A 17,922-nucleotide genomic window follows, 5' to 3' on the forward strand; every position below is an offset into this window, starting at 1 on the left:
TACCGCAAGGCTTGACAAATAGCCCCAGCACCTTTCAACGGGTGATGGAGTTGATCTTTGGAGACCTTAATCAGACAGAAGTCATACTGTATCTTGATGATGTATTGGTGTTCTCAACCACGTTTGAGGAACATATCAGTAGACTAGGTAAGGTCTTCTCACGTATTGAGGAGAATGGCCTTAAGCTAAAAGGGTCTAAATGTAGACTCTTCCAGACATCGGTTTCGCACTTGGGCCACATAGTTAGTGATCAAGGAATCTCTGTAGATCCAGATAAAGTTGCTAGGGTCAGAGATTGGCCTATTCCCTCGAAAGCGACACAGTTGAGGTCATTCCTCGGACTTGCCTCATATTACAGGCGCTATGTGAAAGGTTTTTCCGCTATTGCTGCTCCACTTCATGCGCTATGCGTCAAAGCACCGGAAAAAGCAGGGAACACCGGTGATCCATTTGCATGGTCAGCCGAGGCTGACAATGCTTTTCAGACTCTCAAACAGGCTCTTTGTGAGGCCCCTGTTTTGGCATTCCCGTGTTTTGAGAAAGATTTTGTGCTCGAGATCGATGCATCTCTGAAAGGCCTAGGGGCCTGTCTATCTCAATATGATGAGGGGGGCAACCTTCATCCAGTAGCATATGCTAGCCGGGGTTTGCGGGGACCGGAACGTAACTATAGCGACCTCTCTAGTTTTAAGTTAGAGCTGTTGGCTCTAAAATGGGCAGTGTCTGAAAAGTTTAAGGAGTACCTCATGGGAAAGAAAACAGTGGTATGGACAGATAATAACCCATTGGCCCATATCCAAACCGCGAAGTTGGGAGCAACCGAGCAACGCTGGGTGGCCCAACTTGCTCCATTTGACCTAGAAGTCAAATATCGTACTGGTCGTTCGAAGTGTGCCGATGCACTTAGTCGAAACCCTCCGAATGAGGTTGCGGTAGGAACAGTAGAGCCCCTCCATGTAGAGTCTAAGAGTACTTGTACTCCAATCCCACCTGGTGTAAGGTCTTGTCATGTCTCATGTTTTGAAGCTGGTGTGGTTAATAATGAAAGTGACTTACCTGGGGTTACACCATCAGTACTGCCGTCCTATTCTTTTGAGGAGTTAGCCTCGTTACAGAAAGGGGATGACACTCTTGGTAAAGTCTGGGCGCTTTGGAAGATACCTTGGCAACCTGGTCAGGAAGTGTAGACTCAATCCAATTTGTATGGTTGCTCACTTCAATCTTTTATTTGCCAGCACAAACAATTCAGTGTACAGGTATATGGGCACCAGTGGGCACGGAGATGAGTTATTAGCAGTATAGTTTACTGGATGATCTGCTTACACTGGATACACTGGATGATCGGGATACAGTTGTACAGCCAAGACAGTTGAACAACAGTTGTACGAACAGTAAAAACACCCTCCCGATAACACCTCGAACAGCTTCGGTGATTATCCCTCCCTTTTAATGTGAGCTTTAATTAGAAAGGGAAATGGAGAATAAACAATGAGGTAATCAGGAGTAATTGCCATAATTATCATCCCTAAATTAGCCTATCAGTAAGGTGAAACAACACACATATACAAATGAGAACCAGGTAATAACGGCGATCAGATGAGTCCATGTTCCTACAATAACTTGTATAATAACAGATTGTATCAAAACATGCAGGAAAGCCCATCAAAAAGACCCAATATTTACCCAATAAGTACATTTATGCCCCCAAATCTATATCCCTCAGTCAAGTAACAATTTACGGAATAATCACTTACCCAACCGAGTATCTCTGAACCCCTATTTGTGTATGAAAATGCTGGTTTTGAACCCTGAAAATCACTTTTAGCGGTGGAGTCAGCCGCGCGGTCGCGGCAGAAAGTGCGCCCTCAAGCGAATGCACGAAACTGAAGTGCGCCCTCAAGCAAGGCATGCAGCGCAGCTGCAACATGGCCGCCTCCAAATTTCAACAAGAAATTTGCAAACTGGTATTGCAATTACAAAAACTTCAAAACTTTTAGTTAAACTTCAACACTGGAAAATGCAGTTAACACGAAACACCAGGTTTGCTACTCTTGCGCACGCACTCAGTTCCTAATGCCACAGAGCCTAAAGGGAATGGGGATCTGGGTGAGTAAAACCTTGGTCAAACCGGGAGTATCACCTTCGTCATACTTGGCTAGTTTTATGAGCCGGGCAACAGGACGCTTGTAGACTCTGTTGTTCACTTGAACGTTGACCACCCTTACTCGCTTGTCGTCACTGGGAAAGACTTGAGTAACAGTACCCACTGGCCACTGCGACCTTGATAGCTGAGGATCCGCTATCATAACAACATTTCCTTCCGACAGGTTCTCCTCTTCCCTTTGCCACTTCTGGCGGGTTTGAAGGCTAGGAAGATAGGACCTAACGAAGTGACGCCAAAATTGATCAGCTAGCACTTGGCTGTGCCGCCAACTCCTACGACCCCTCAGTTCGCTCTCGTCATAGACTACCATTGGTAGCGCTGGATCCCGTCTTCCCATCAGGAGCATATTTGGAGTAACCGGATCCACGTCGGCTATCTCAGATGAAGCGTATCCAAGAGGTTTTGAATTTAGGATGCCTTCGACCTCCACTAGCACGGTGCGTAACACAGCATCTGTTACTGTCCTATCTCCAAGTACAGCCTTTAGTGCCCCTTTGGCTGACCTGACCTCCCGCTCCCAGGTACCCCCAAAATGGGGTGCGTTGGGGGGATTGAATTTGAACTTGACTCGATACTTGGCAAGTCGCTGGACAATATCTGGTTCCATTGCCTTCAAGGTCTGCTCGACTTCTGTATTGGCCCCCTTAAAGTTGGTTCCACAGTCACTTAGAAGTTCAAACGGAACTCCTCTGCGGGAGGCAAAGCGCCTGTAGGCCATCAGGAAGTGATCTGCATCAAGGCTCTCGAGAAGGTCAAGATGCACGGCACGAGTGGTCATGCACTTAAAAAGCAACCCCCACCTTTTTTCCTGTCTTCGCCCAATTTTAACTGTCATGGGCCCAAAACAGTCCATTCCTGTCGAGTAGAAAGGTGGTTTTCCCAAACGCAACTTGCGCACTGGAAGATCACCCATACGTGGGACCTTGGGTGTTCCTCGCCAGCGACGGCATCCAGGACAAGCATGCAAGATTCCCTTGACCACACTGCGTCCCCTAAGGATCCAAAATCGGCGTCGCAAACGGGCAAACACCTGTTCAGTTCCAGCTTGATGACTGAGATAGGCATCAGCGTCCTTTATCAGGAGTTTGGTCACAGGATGATGTGGGTCAAGTACGACTGGATGAGGTTCAATAGAAATTGAGTCGTTTTTGGCTGCCCTTCTGAGCCGACCTCCAACTCTGATCAATTTGTCAGCTGGGTCAAGTTCAGGCGCCAATTCCAGCAGACGACTATTACGAGAAAATTCCTTATTGGATGAAAGTGCAGTGACTTCCTCCTTGAAGGTGTCCTTCTGTGCCTGTCGTAGCAGTAAGATCTCGATCTCACGGCGTTGATCTGGAGTTAAGGTACCCTCGAGCAACTAGTCATCTGTGTAACGCTGCTGACCAACCGCACTTACCAACTCTCCCCAACTGGGAAAGGCTTTGAAATCAACGTCTACCTCTGAAGTAGGAACTGTGAGTCCACAGGAGACACTCCTTATTTCATTCTGTTCTACTGATGAGTTGACACGAGTTTGGGCCAAGACACTTGCACTGTCTTTCTGCCATTCCTCTTGTGGATCCAGAAGCCACTTTGGGCCCTCAGTCCACCTTGAGCCTTCTCCCAGCTTGCAAACCGGTAAGCCACGGGTTATATCATCAGCAGGATTGTCCTCACTCCGGACGTAGCGCCACTCAATGTCATCAGTCAATGTTTGTATCTCAGCTATGCGGGTTCCAACAAATACCTTGAAACGGCATGACTCTGACTGAATCCAGCTGAGTACTGTGGTGGAGTCGCTCCACATCAGAGTGTACTGGATCTCAACTGTCAGGGCTTCGAGGACAACTTGACAAATTTGGGCACCGAGGAGAGCTGCCATCAGCTCAAGACGTGGCATGGATAGTAGGCGCTTTGGTGCAACCCGGCATTTGGCCAATACAAAGCTCAAATGGACCTCCCCTTGGCTGTCAACTGTACGCAGGTAGGCAACTGCTCCGTACAGCTTCTCTGACGCATCACAAAATATATGCAGAGACCTCTTTGCTGTTGCTGTGTCAACCGATGGTGGTGTGTAACACCGCGGCAGGCGCATCTGTGGGATGTGTTCCAACTCGGTGCACCACTCCTCCCACCTCTGGGTCAAGCCGGTGTCTGTCACCCTCTCATCCCAATCCAACTTTTCTAACCACAGGTCACGAACCAACAACTTGGCTCTTGCAGTGAACGGTGCAATATCCCCCAGTGGTTCGAACTGACTGGCAAGGACTCTGAGAGCGATGCGCTTAGTCAGCACCTGGTTGTCTGGAACCTTCGCTGGGTGATGCAACTCATCACTCTTCCAGTCCCAACATAATCCCAGAGCCGGTTCCGGATCGCCTTCTTGTAGACCCAGGGACAATGACTGCACCTGACGAGTTGAGCATGCCTCCACAGGAAGACCTTGAAGTGTTTTGGGGTGACTGCTTGCATATTTCACCATCTGAAATCCTACTTCTTGTAGGCATTTGCGTGTGCCAAGAACAAGTTCGGTTGCTTCTTGTTCGCTATCTCGGCTGGCCAGCTGGTTGTCCACATACGTCTCTTTCTCTACTGTATACTGAACCTGTGGATACTGCTCGACCCGGTCCCTAGCAGCTTTCTGAAGGGCGAATGCTGCACAGCAGGGACTGCATGCAGCCCCGAAAGGCAGCACCATCCACTCAAAGACAACCCACTTGTCAAGCTGGTCATCTTTCCAAAGAAATCGGAACATTCGTCGCTCTTCAGGAAGAAGTCTGACTTGATGGAACATGGCGGTAATATCGCCCAACACTGCCACCTTACCCTGACGAAAACGCAAGAAAACATCCAAGAGCGATGGACCTAAAGTTGGACCAGCAAGCAATTCATGGTTGAGGCTCTGTCCACCACACTCAAACGAGCAATTGAAAACTAGACGGTTTTTTTCACTGCTGTGCACAACATGACATGGAATGTACCAACCCTGTTGCTGGTCCGCCGACAAATCATCCACCGGTCCAAGGTTCCTCACTTGTCCCTGGTCTTGGAGCTTCCGGATGTATGAGCGACAATAATCAGACAAATCTGGGTTCCGTTCAATTTTCCTCTGGTTTGAGCGGGCCAATGCCAGTACTGCTTGTGGGAGATTGGAAGGTCTCTTGTGGTTAGGTTTCCACAAAAGCGGGGTCTCTAGTCGTTTCACACCATCAACTTCAACTTCCTTGGTGTTCTCCTCCAAGATGCTTATGGCCAACTTGTCATTCCTTGAGCGGGTTGCCTGTTTCTCATTTACCTGCGGTAACTTGTCAACTGTCATAAATTGCTCCATCATCTGGTGCAGCTTCTGGTCTGGTTGCTGTAAGGTGCATGAAGTGAACAAAACCCTTTGGCCTTCCAAAGTTTTGCCAGGGATCTGCAGACCTTGGTGACCAAGAACAGTCCAGCCAAACAAGGTGTTCACCGCCACAGGTGAACTAGACTTTGGACCAGAGCGGGCTTCAGATGAGAGCGTGAGTTCAACATGGTCTGCACCGATTAGCACAGACGGTTGAACTCTATGGGCAGAAAACAAGGCTAGCCCTCTTAAGTCAGGCCACTTGTCTTGTAGCTGTTCTGCGGACACACTGTAATCGACCAGTTGAACATCTGGGGCAGTGAATGCGCACTGTATAGCATACTTTTCGCCGTCTCCCCGAGCCGAGACCTGAAAGTTGACACACTCTCCCTTCCATTTAGTGTCGCCCATCACTGTGGTAATGCAAAGATTCTCTTTGTGGCCTGAAATATCCAACTGTTCCACAACTGACTGGAGAACCATGGTCCTTTCGGCGCATTCATCCAACACGCCGAAGGTGTCGATGCTACCCCCAGGTCCATGAACAGTGAGTGGTACAACTTTGATCAGCACATCACGGTTGTAGTCAACTCTTGGACTAGGCCCAACTCCTGAGCACAATACAGCTTCTTTTACTGTTGGCTCATTGAGTTCGTGGAGACTGGTGCGATGGTCAGCGTGGCATTCTTCACACTTTTTTGGATACAGGCAATCCTTTTCGTGCTTCTTAGCACATTTTCTGCAGCGCTGGTTTGTTGTCAACCACTGGAGTTTCTGGTCCCGTTTCAGTCCCTTGAATTTTTCGCAAGTCTCCAGGTAATGGCCTGTCTCTTTTACTTTGCAGTACAGACAAGTAATCCTCTCAGGAGTCATTGCAGATGTTTTGCTTGGACTTTGGGCCTTAGCCTCCCAGTTGGCCTTCTTATTCTTGATTGTTGGCGTAGCTGTTGCCGACTGAGGACCAGCTTGGGCCATGTAAGACCTCGATGGATGTGGTTGGCTTCCAGAAGACCTCTTCTGCCCTTGACTCTTCCACGGTGAGGACTCCCTGGTGGACTTCGACTTGCTTGCCCTTTCTAGGAGGATCAAACCAGCAGGACCGGTCTTCTTTTTTAACCACTGGCTGAGATGATGTACGGTGTATTTCATACCTTGGTCTTGATTCCACATTTTGGAAAGGAATTCTGAATGCAGCCTTTCAGGTAATTTCTTTACCAGTTCAGTGGCATAGCGATGATGCTTAAGTTCATCGCGGAAGTCGAATTTTTCTGCTGTCTCTACTGCAGTAGCTAGCTCATCAGAGAAGTCACGGAGTCCAGACCAATCGTTGTGAGCCAGGACAGGACGAGACTCCAGCTGATCGAGTAGGCCTTGGATTATTCGTGCTGGATCTCCATATGCCTTGTGAAACTGCTTCATTGTGGCGGCATATGCTCCATCTCCCAAGATGAGGTTGCGATCGGCGATAGCAAGTAGACGACCTCCAAGGTGACTTCGCAGGTAGGTGAACTTGGTGGCCTCTGGTAGGTGGCACATAGGGCCCTTCATGATGCTGTCCCACAATGTCCTAAAGGTAACGTACTGCCTAACATCATGCTCACTGTCAAACTTAGGGATGTCCAGCTTCGGGAGACTGTCCCAAATTCCAAAGCCACAGCCGTATGGGCCTGTGAAAGCTGTCACAGGACTGTTACTGGCATTGGCAACAGGAGTTAGGGGCTTGTCCGTCGCTTTGGAAGTTCCCTTAGGACAGCATGAATGCTTGTTACCTCTATCACCCTCTGATGGGTCATCATCACCCGAGGAACTTGGTTCACTCTGCTCTTCACCACTGGAAACGTCTGCTCTACTGGTTGGCGGTCCCGGACCCTTGTCGTTCCCTGCAGGCTGCTGACTAGGAGGACCACGTTGCGTTGAGCACTGACCACCCAATCCTTTTGTTGTTGGTGCGCCACTGATAGACGGGAACTGTGCAACTGGTACACCATTGAACAAACGAACTGTGGGCAAAGACTGAACTAACATGGTGTTAGGTAAAAATGCGGGAAGATTTGGGTTAAAGGAATGTGGCAAGGAACTTGTTGCTTGCGCGCTCGCCGCCCCGTGAGAAACGTAACTTGTCATGGAGGTGGCAATGCTGGGCTGCAGCAATGGCGCAGACACTGGCATATATGTGCAAGGATTCACTGAGGTATCAGTACCAGCCGGCGTAAACACGGTGGGCTCAGAGATACTTACCCCGTTGTTTACCCATGCACTTGTTCTATTTTTGATTGACTCATCCCGACCCGGCAAGTTATGACCTGACTCCATTTGATTTCGCTCTTCTTGTTCAACAACATCAAGTTCATGTTGCAGTCTCTCAGTCTCTACTTGAATCTCTGCCTGCCTATAGTCTGAGTCAATCTCAATTCCCCTCTGCATGGCCTGGAATTGGACCCTTGCTTTCTCCTCATCTGCTTTTCTCCGGAGCTCCTCAAGTTTCCTGTGTGACTCCTGTTCGGCAAGACGCTTTACGATCTCCGACCTGGACGATCTAGCTGAGGAGTTGTGTGAGATTCCACTGCGAATGGAGGGAGGTCGGCCAGGATCCACTGGTCGCTGGGGCTGAAATAATTCTGATTGCTGCTGTAGACTAGGCGGAAGTGTCACCTGGTGATCATGGGCTAAGTGTAGCGGGTAACGCCGATGACGAGCAGGTCGTGACTCTTCGGCTTAAGGGTTCTTCAGCTTGGGGTTCTTCAGCTTGGGGTTCTTCAGCTTGGGGTTCACCGTTGACAGACATGTCGATAAATTGCTGGATTGTATCCGGTTCGAAGGACCAATTTTCTGTAGACTCAATCCAATTTGTATGGTTGCTCACTTCAATCTTTTATTTGCCAGCACAAACAATTCAGTGTACAGGTATATGGGCACCAGTGGGCACGGAGATGAGTTATTAGCAGTATAGTTTACTGGACATGCTGGATGATCTGCTTACACTGGATACACTGGATGATCGGGATACAGTTGTACAGCCAAGACAGTTGAACAACAGTTGTACGAACAGTAAAAACACCCTCCCGATAACACCTCGAACAGCTTCGGTGATTATCCCTCCCTTTTAATGTGAGCTTTAATTAGAAAGGGAAATGGAGAATAAACAATGAGGTAATCAGGAGTAATTGCCATAATTATCATCCCTAAATTAGCCTATCAGTAAGGTGAAACAACACACATATACAAATGAGAACCAGGTAATAACGGCGATCAGATGAGTCCATGTTCCTACAATAACTTGTATAATAACAGATTGTATCAAAACATGCAGGAAAGCCCATCAAAAAGACCCAATATTTACCCAATAAGTACATTTATGCCCCCAAATCTATATCCCTCAGTCAAATAACAATTTACGGAATAATCACTTACCCAACCGAGTATCTCTGAACCCCTATTTGTGTATGAAAATGCTGGTTTTGAACCCTGAAAATCACTTTTAGCGGTGGAGTCAGCCGCGCGGTCGCGGCAGAAAGTGCGCCCTCAAGCGAATGCACGAAACTGAAGCGCGCCCTCAAGCAAGGCATGCAGCGCAGCTGCAACAGGAAGTTTTGGACTCTAATCTCCTCACCACTGCAGTAAAGGGGTGGATCAGAGAATGGCCTTGTTTTGTTGAGCGTCAAGGGGTTTTGTACCGTACCCATAATGAACCTGGGTTAGGACAGTGTTACCAGCTATTAGTTCCGAGCTCACTTCGTGCAACAATCTTAGAGGCGTCACATGATCAATGGGGTCACCAGGGAGTGGGTAGAACCTTGGGTTTCATGAAAAAGCGTTGCTTTTGGCCTGGTATGAACAAACATGTTCGTGAGCATATTCAAAATTGCTTCCACTGTACAATCACCAAAACACCCACTCCGACTGTCCGGCCACCCATGCGCTATTTGCTATCGTTCCGTCCGTTGGAAAGACTAGCTATTGACTTTCTCAAGCTTGACAAAGGCTTAGGTAATCTTGAGGACGTACTTGTCATGACGGACTCGTTCACGAAATTTGCTGTCGCCGTCCCATGTAGAGACCAAAAAGCCTCCACCGTTGCTCGAGTCTTGAGGGATCATTGGTTTTCACGGTATGGGGTACCGTTACAATTACATTCTGACCGTGGCCAAAACTTCGAAAGTGGTGTCATCAGTGAACTATGCAAATTGTACGTTATAGAAAGAAATCGAACTACTGCGTACCACCCTCAAGGAAACGCTCAAACGGAACGTTTCAATAAAACTGTATGCGGTCTCATCAAGTCTTTCGATCATAAGAAACGGAAACGGTGGCCTGAGCTGCTGCCGCACTTGGTTTTTGTTTATAACTCGACCCCCCACAGTGTTACCGGATACGCACCATATACTTTAATGTTCGGTCGTGAGCCTACTGTACCCTTGGATCAACTTCTCAACAACACCAATAACAACTGGAATGAGAGTGTTACCAAGGAACAAGCAGATATCATTCGCGAAACCCATGAGATTGCTAAGCAGCGTCTTGTTAAAGCAGCCCAGGCTAACAAACGTCGCTATGACAAACGGGCTTATGTAAGTCCTTTGCCTGTTGGTAGCCGTGTACTTCTAAAACAGTGCGCGTTTACTCAGCGACATAAACTAGCAGATACTTATGGGGAACAACAGTATGTAGTGGTAAAGTCCAACAAAGAGGGAGACCTGTATGCAATTAAACCGTTTGATGGTGGTGTTGATCGTTGGGTTAATAGAAAGATGATTGTTCTTGATCCAAGAGGGAAATCAGTTGAACCAAGTTTGGAAGAACCCCGATTGAACCTACCCTCCGTTGACAACGAAGGTGGGGTTGATATCGATGACGATGATTCTTCTCTAGATTGGGAATGGATGTTAGCTCCAGCAACTGACCCTAAGGCTCCCGATACACCCAGTCGTAAAATCACACAACCGACTTCAGAGTCTAGTGTGATGAAGCCAAGCACTTCATCACCCAGTGGTAAAGAACCACTCTCACTACCAGTCCATGACCCCGAACCTAGGCGTTCGGAGCGTATCCGGAAGAAGAGGTTAGGTGACTGGCCTAACCCCATTACTTAGCTTTATATAGCCTTACATTCAAAGAGGTTCTGATAAGCCTCAGACCTTTGTAAGATTTTTTAAGTTCCAAGAGGTTCTGATAAGTCTCAGACCTTTGCAAGATTCTGTAAGTTCATAGAGCGTCTGATAAGTCTCAGACCTTTGTAGGTTTATTTGGGGAAGGGACTTGCCTGTTTCAAGTATTTTACAGGTCCGGCCTTATGCCACCTCTTCACCCATCATATATATACTGTAGTTGATATGTATATCGTCCATGTTTGTGACGTGAAATAACATTCTAATTAGCTCTGTGCATTTATACAACTCTGCAGAAGAGATCTGCTGTGAACTTTTGGTTTATACAGAACAGTCGATAAGCCAATTATACTTATTTTTTGACCTAAATATGTTTTGTTTACTTGTTTTATATCAGAGACTGCTGTAAAGAAGACTGAATAAGATATATTCAGAGGAGATTATTGCATCACTCGATGATGTCTAGTAAACAGGCAGTATTCTTATTTGGACATTCATTTCCGACTCGCCTTCTTCGGCATGCTCGGGAACAACATGTCGAAGTGTCATCCTTAATAGGCTTAGATGATAGTTGTAGCATATTTGTTGAAGGTCATCCAGGGTTGACCTATTCTCGGATTTTCGATTCTATCCCTCATTATTTGAGTAAGATGAAATCTAGATCAATCGATGTACTCATTGTGGATCTTGGAACGAATGATCTGTGCAATCCAGATTGTACCCCTGGAAAAGTGGTCGAAATGGTTGTTAAGTTTCTAGAATTGATTGCAACCTGGGGAATTACTCCGAACCATATAATCTTCTTATCGGTAATCAAAAGAACAACCATCTCAAGAGCTGGACAGGTTGGGGTCTCAACATTTAATCATAGGGTAAAACGCTTCAACTCCCTTCTCAGTGCAACATTGGAAAGATATCCAAAGGCTACAATGTATGCACAGCGGAGAATTAACCACCCCAAGTGCCTCTCAGATGGATGCCATCTTAACTCAGATGGTATGATTAATTATTGCCGTGGGATAAAAGGAGCCATTGATCGATGTTAGGTATAACCATAGTATAACATAGCGTTAACTATTGTGTGTGAATGTAAATTAACACATCTTTGTGCATTGTATAACTAGTAAGAAAACCATTCTGTAGATTTGTTCACAGTGTTATATACATGTATCTAGTTTACTCAATGCATATTCATGTATATGTATGGACGTGATATGTTAATAATGCTCGGTTTTCAAGGTACTTGCTCTGTGTGAGTCGGGTTCATCCCATACCAACTGATTGCCTAGCTTCATTTTAAACAAGGTGTTTTTTATTGTACGCTTTTATAACATTGTAGTTTACATCATTTTGTATGTCTATGATTACTGATATTTAGAAAAAAAATTCTTTGTAATTGTGGCCTATAATTGGAAATGCTAATAAAGGACCATTCGGGGGCGCATGGTCTCAAAGCAGGGAAGTTGAGAGACTCCGTAGTCTTCGTGTGAGACCGTGATTTCATCAGTTCTATTTATACCGTGTAGCGACATGTCACCGCTATTCATCCACATGTAGTGCAAATAGTTCCTTTGAGGAAAAGTAATTATTTAAAACAGTTTGGACGCATCAATCCTGAATTCACTTATTTGTAAAATTCTATTAATGTGGGAGATTGTATCCTGTAACTGTTAAAGACACTTTTGTTGAGCTACTAGTATCAGGAGAGGGGTTGTGAGGCGCATTAATCTACATGTGTTTTGCCATCTTGGAAAGTGATGAGCAATACCGTCCTTTTCGGATCAGCTGCCAATGTGTGAGTACATTGAAGAATAGTTTGTGCCCCTAAACTCAGCTTTTGATGATAACATTTTTAGATCTATTGCATGATTTGTGTCTCATAGTCTCACATCACTATCCCTGATACTACTGGACAAATCTTAGGTTCATATGTTGATTGGAAAAAGAGTAATTTAAGGTTCATTTGTCCTCTCGATCTGTTGAAAACTTTCGTGAGTGAATCACCTGGTCGCACACTGTGACTGTTTCATGTCTGCAATTTACAGTGACTGTTGTATGTCTAATTCTAGCTTTGGTTTCTTGCTCCATAAAATATTTTGTGTGACAGGTTGGCGAGTTTGATGCCATAACACAACCCAGCTTGGCGTTCGGGGAAATTTGAAGTTGAGGAAATTTAGCAATTTATAAAGGGAATTTATAAGGGAAATTTAGGGAAATTAAGCAACAGTTGAACGTAACGGCATTTTGTACTGGAATTTAAGTTAATTGACAATTGTAGACCACGCAAATTCTATACCCTAGCTCCTGTAACACTGGTTTATTTCATATAACACTACTTGCCATTGTGGGAACTGATTGTCATTTATTTCATTCTGCTTTGTTTATATAAAATCAGACATCAATTATAATAATTTGATATTCCAATCTGAGAAGTGAAACTTTTTGCATCAGCTTCCAATTATTTTGTTTCTGATTTTGAATTATTGCCTCAGCGTCCTAAACTCATCATTTAGCGGACTTTCCTTCAAGTATCGTGGTGCACATAACACTGCCCCATGGTCTCCGCGATCAGTGCAGTTCCATGAACAATATTCCTAGATCGAGTAGTCATGTAGTAAACAGTTTTAGCCATGTCATGTATGATCCCCCTATTGTGTGCAATACAAATGTCAATAACCCTGTTATGTATAACCCCCCTATTGTGTGTAGTGCAGGTGTCAATAACCATGTCATGTATAAACCCCCCTCATGTTCAAAATACAGGTTTCCATTTGCAACATGCGGGCTTCACTTTGAACACTGCACACACCCCCATCATGTCTAATACCTTTCAGGGGGCGGCCAGCAGTCCCAGAATCACAACGGGGCCACAATTCGGAGTGCCTGGAGTAAATCAGCTGCCAGTGATGGTCCAGTCGACCCCGGTCAGCATAACGTCTCCTCCAGAAAGGACAGTTCATCCCATTTCCGGCACTGCAAGAATGAGTCAAGACTCACTGCAATCTAACCAGAACAGTGAATCTTCAAACCCACCTGATGATGACCCGGATGGCTCGGACAGAAGCGACCATCCGGATGATGACTCCGCCCACAGCCAGATCAGTAACGACAAGTCGCCCCAACCGACTGCCCACGTTCATGCCGTGCCTTATCAGTATAGATATGGCATGCTTGTGGACAGTCTGCCGAAGCTAGAAGTACCGAGGTTTGATGATGAACACAATGTGAAGCAATACGTTGTATTCCGGTCATTGTGGGACAGCATCATGAGCAAACCGGAGTTTCAGCTACCCGAGGCGACGAAATTTGCTTACCTACGCAGCAATCTGGGTGGACGACCCCTTGCGATGGCTGATCGCAATATGATCCTTGGTGAAAAGGCCTATGCAACCACGATGAAGCAATTTGACAAGGCCTTCGGGGATAAAGGAAGAATTGTGCAGGGCCTTTTGACTCAGCTGGAGATTCGCCCGTCCCTTAACCTCAATGACTGGGCTGGTTTGAGGGATTTTTCTGATGAATTGGTGACTCTGGTTGAAACGGCAAAGCACCTAAAGCTCGAAACAGAACTGAAGAATCACAAGTATGCTGTGGAGTTGGCTCTGAAGTTACCCGAGAAGTTGCACAGCGAATACCTGTCCAAGATGTGGAGAAAGGATAAAGGTCAGACGTATACGGTGGTGAATCTGACAGAGTGGCTGGAGGACAAAACCGGTCCTGCGGGACTTATCCTTCTTGAGAGGTCACAGAAAATGAAGCCTTGGAAGAAGGACCGCCCCCAGGAAGAACACAAGCCACCGGCTCGCAAACACTCGGAGTTAGCACCCACCAGGACTTACACGGCTCATACTACTCAGCCTGTAAGTCATCCAAACCCAACCAAAGGCGCTTCAGTATCAAGTGCTAACAAGTCGTTGATCACGTCCAAGACGTCAAGCACAGCTACAGGGACAGCTGAACGGATCACTTGCCTCTACTGTAATGTCAATGAGTCAGGTCATTACTTTGAAACCTGCGGAAAGTTCACCCAGCTGAATCCAGACCAAAGGCTTAAGAGGCTGAAGGAGAGTGGGCGTTGTATTAAGTGTGCCAAGAAACATGAAAAGGATTGTCCTTTCCCAAAGAAGTGTAAGGACTGTCAGGAAGATCACCGTACTAGTCTACATGAAGTGGTGAAGTTGACACCCAAGAACCAGGGCACCGTTCTTTGTTCTGGAGTGGGGTCTAAGACCAAAGTGGACTACGATCGAGATGTCCTGATAAAAGTCGTACCTCTGACATTGTACGGGCCATCCGGGAAACTTGACACCTTTGGCGTTCTTGATGAATGCGCCGAACGCACTATGATCCTCTCTCAAGCTGTCCAATCACTAGAAATTTCCAGTCAAGCTGAAACTGTGCGGATTGAAACAGTGGTCGGAGATGCCGACTGGAAAGGCAAGTGTGTCGATTTCACTGTCTCAGCCAGAAATGATCCTGACCAGAAGTTCCAGATCAAGTGCGCCTTCACTGCTGATGAATGTCAACTGGCTGATTATAATCTATCGGCAGAGAAACTACAAGCAAAGTGGCCGCATCTGAGAGAGTTGCCTCTATTCACAGCAAACAAAGTCCGACCTGCAGTTTTGATTGGTGCAGATCACATTGAGCTGACTATGTCGACCGAGGTGAGAACTGGTCCAAAAACTAGTTCACCCGTTGCAGTAAAAACCCTCTTCGGATGGACTGTCCAGGGAAGACAGGGACTCCAGCACCCAAGCAACAAATTCCTCCAAATTCCTTCCATTCCTCCACAAAGCACCCCAAGAGCTGTTGAAGCACTGGCCCGTGCACACAAGAGGAAGATGGACAAAGACTCAAAGCTAGCGGAGTTTTGTACCACGTATATCCAGAAGCTTAAGAATCAGGGACACGTCCAGGAACTTGGGACGTTGGCTGAGGTACTAGTGATGGAAACATCAAGCTGGTTCATCCCATATCACGTGGTTTTCAGTAGCAACAAATACCGTCTCGTGTTCAATTGCTCCTTTGAATCCATGGGCCAGAACCTCAACGATGAGTTGCTAGCCAGGCCAACCCTGCATTCTTCCCTGATGGAGGTGTTACTTCGATTCCGTCAAGGCAGGGTCGCTGTTTCTGGTGACATAACTGGGATGTTTCACCAGGTGAGACTCCCTCCAGAAGACCATCCCATGTTCCGATTTCTTTGGTGGGATGAAAAGCGAGATGATTGGTTGGTTTTCCAATGGCTGGTGCTGCCATTTGGGGCCGCTTGTAGCCCATGCTGCGCTACCTTTGCCCTACAGAAGGCTGCCATAGATGCCAACGCAAGATATCCAGCTGTACAGAAAACCATCGAGCGTGAAACCTATGTGGATAACCAACTGGCCAGTCGCCACAGTGAGGAAGAAGCAAGGGAACTTGTCGCCAGTACCAGAGAGTGTCTCCATGAAGCTGGGTTCGAGATGGTCAAATATGCTAGCAGTCATCCTGAGGTGGTTGAAGATCTGCCCGTCGCGGTCCGTTCTGACCGCTACATTCGATCTCTCTCCCTAGACAACTTGGGGTGCGAATTGGAACCAGCTTTGGGCCTGAGTTGGGATTGCAAGAGCGACGAGTTATGCCATCCCGCAAAGGTCCCAGAGAACCGAACACTCACCAAGCGTACTGCCCTTCGAGTACTGGCTTGCCAGTTTGAGCCCCTTGGGAGCATTGCACCCTTTACTGCTCGAGCGAAGATGATAGTACAAGAATTGTGGATGGAGAAGTTGGACTGGGATGAAGTCGTGACCAACGCTGACATAAAGCAGAGGTGGGACGACTGGTGTACAGAGCTTGAGCATATCCCATCCATACGATTACCACGATGCTACACCCCTCCCCAGGTGGATCCATGCCACGTCTGGAACTCATGGCGGCACTTGAAGGTGCACAGCTTGCTCAGTTTGTTACCCAGACGCTTGATGTCAACATCCAGTATGTAACAATGTGGAGTGACTCAACCACTGTGTTGACGTGGATACAGTCAGATTCATGTCGATTCAAAGTTTTTGTTGGCACTCGCATTGCTGAAATCCAGACTTTGACAACCGGCAGCGAATGGCGTTATGTTCGCTCCGCAGATAACCCAGCAGATGACATCACCAGAGGACTCTCAGTTTCAGAGTTGGGTCCAGGCTCCCGCTGGATTGAAGGGCCTCCGTGGCTACTTGCTGAACCTGATACATGGCAGAGTGACAGTGCATCCGTCATAGCCCAGACTCGTGCCACATCAACCCCTGATCTCAACGAGATGAAAGGAACCAACTTCTGTGGTCTCACTGTGGCAGGCCCGGTGGCTGAACTTGATTTCAGCAATCATCAGAGTTGGTCTGACCTTGTCGATTCCCTGAGTCAGGATCTCTTTCCAGCTGCTGAACGAGTGGATGGGGTTCTCAGCCCTGAGCAGACACTCGAAGTGGAGAACCAGCTTCTGCGTCGTGCGCAATTGGACAACTTCCGGGAAGATATCGTTACCTTGGAGAAGGGAAAAGAGTTATCCAGGAATAGTCGCCTCCTAGAGCTTGCTCCTGAACTGGACATCCCTGCGGAGCTGATACGAGTCGGTGGTCGTCTAAGGAAAGTGTCACAAGATGCGTCAGTTGACTTAGAACCACACCCAATTGTCTTAGACCCTCACCATGCAGTCACCAAGCTCCTCATCCAAGAAGCTGATAAGCATTTTGGACAGCTGTCAAGGGTGTCCTCCGAACCTGCCCAGAGTGTCGACGATAGCGGGGGAAGCCTCAGGTCCCAAAGATGGCTGACTTGCCAAAGTCTCGTTTGCGACTACATAAGCCCCCTTTTTCTCCAATGGTATGGACTGTTTTGGTCCATTTCGAGTGAAGATTGGCCGACGTCAGGAGAAGCGTTGGGGCTTGATCTTCAAGAGCATGACAAGCCGGGCTGTCCACCTCGAGCTTGTCGAGTCTCTTGACACAGACCACTTCTTGATGGCATATCGAAGATTCGCCTCCCGTAGGGGTGTACCTCACCAATTATTGAGTGACTGCGGTACCAACTTCAAAGAAGCTGAGTCGGAGATTCAACAGGCCCTGAAGGAAATGGAGCCAGCGTTGGTTCAGCGCCTTGCCCAATACAGAGTCGTGTTCAGGTTCAATCCTCCCAATGCGCCACATTTCGGAGGACTCTAGGAACGTGAAGTGCGATCCGTCAAAAACGCTCTTAGAGGTGTACTTGGAGACCGGACTGTTTCAGAGGCTGTGCTGCGCACAGTCCTCACCGAAGTTGAAGGGATCCTGAACTCTAAGCCCCTTGGCTATGCGTCTTCAGAG

At 47.2% G+C, this 17,922-nt stretch overlaps 2 protein-coding genes across 2 annotated transcripts; one reads left to right on the top strand and one right to left on the bottom strand.

The window, feature by feature from the left end:
- Positions 1-2,063: 2,063 nt before the first annotated feature.
- Positions 2,064-8,146, bottom strand: LOC119733820. Its single transcript, XM_038207190.1, has 3 exons — positions 8,136-8,146; positions 3,564-8,046; positions 2,064-3,461 (listed from the first exon to the last, which is right to left on the bottom strand). The coding sequence occupies exons 1-3, from the start codon at positions 8,144-8,146 to the stop codon at positions 2,064-2,066; spliced, it is 5,892 nt and encodes a 1,963-aa protein (XP_038063118.1).
- Positions 8,147-13,404: 5,258 nt separating this feature from the next.
- LOC119733821 lies at positions 13,405-16,572 on the top strand. The gene has a single exon (XM_038207191.1). The coding sequence runs from the start codon at positions 13,405-13,407 to the stop codon at positions 16,570-16,572; it is 3,168 nt and encodes a 1,055-aa protein (XP_038063119.1).
- The last annotated feature ends 1,350 nt before the right edge of the window (positions 16,573-17,922 follow it).

This window comes from Patiria miniata, unplaced genomic scaffold (assembly GCF_015706575.1).
Source record: "Patiria miniata isolate m_02_andy unplaced genomic scaffold, ASM1570657v1 HiC_scaffold_26, whole genome shotgun sequence".
Classification (NCBI taxonomy): Eukaryota; Metazoa; Echinodermata; class Asteroidea; order Valvatida; family Asterinidae; genus Patiria; species Patiria miniata.

Excerpts from the sequence above, each read along its gene's own strand:
- LOC119733820 (XM_038207190.1), bottom strand. Across the intron at positions 3,462-3,563 it reads TTCCCAGTTGGGGAGAGTTG|GCACAGAAGGACACCTTCAA; the intron begins GTAAGTGCGGTT and ends CTGCTACGACAG.
- LOC119733821 (XM_038207191.1), top strand. The coding sequence starts at position 13,405 with ATGTCTAATACCTTTCAGGGGGCGGCCAGCAGTCCCAGAATCACAACG.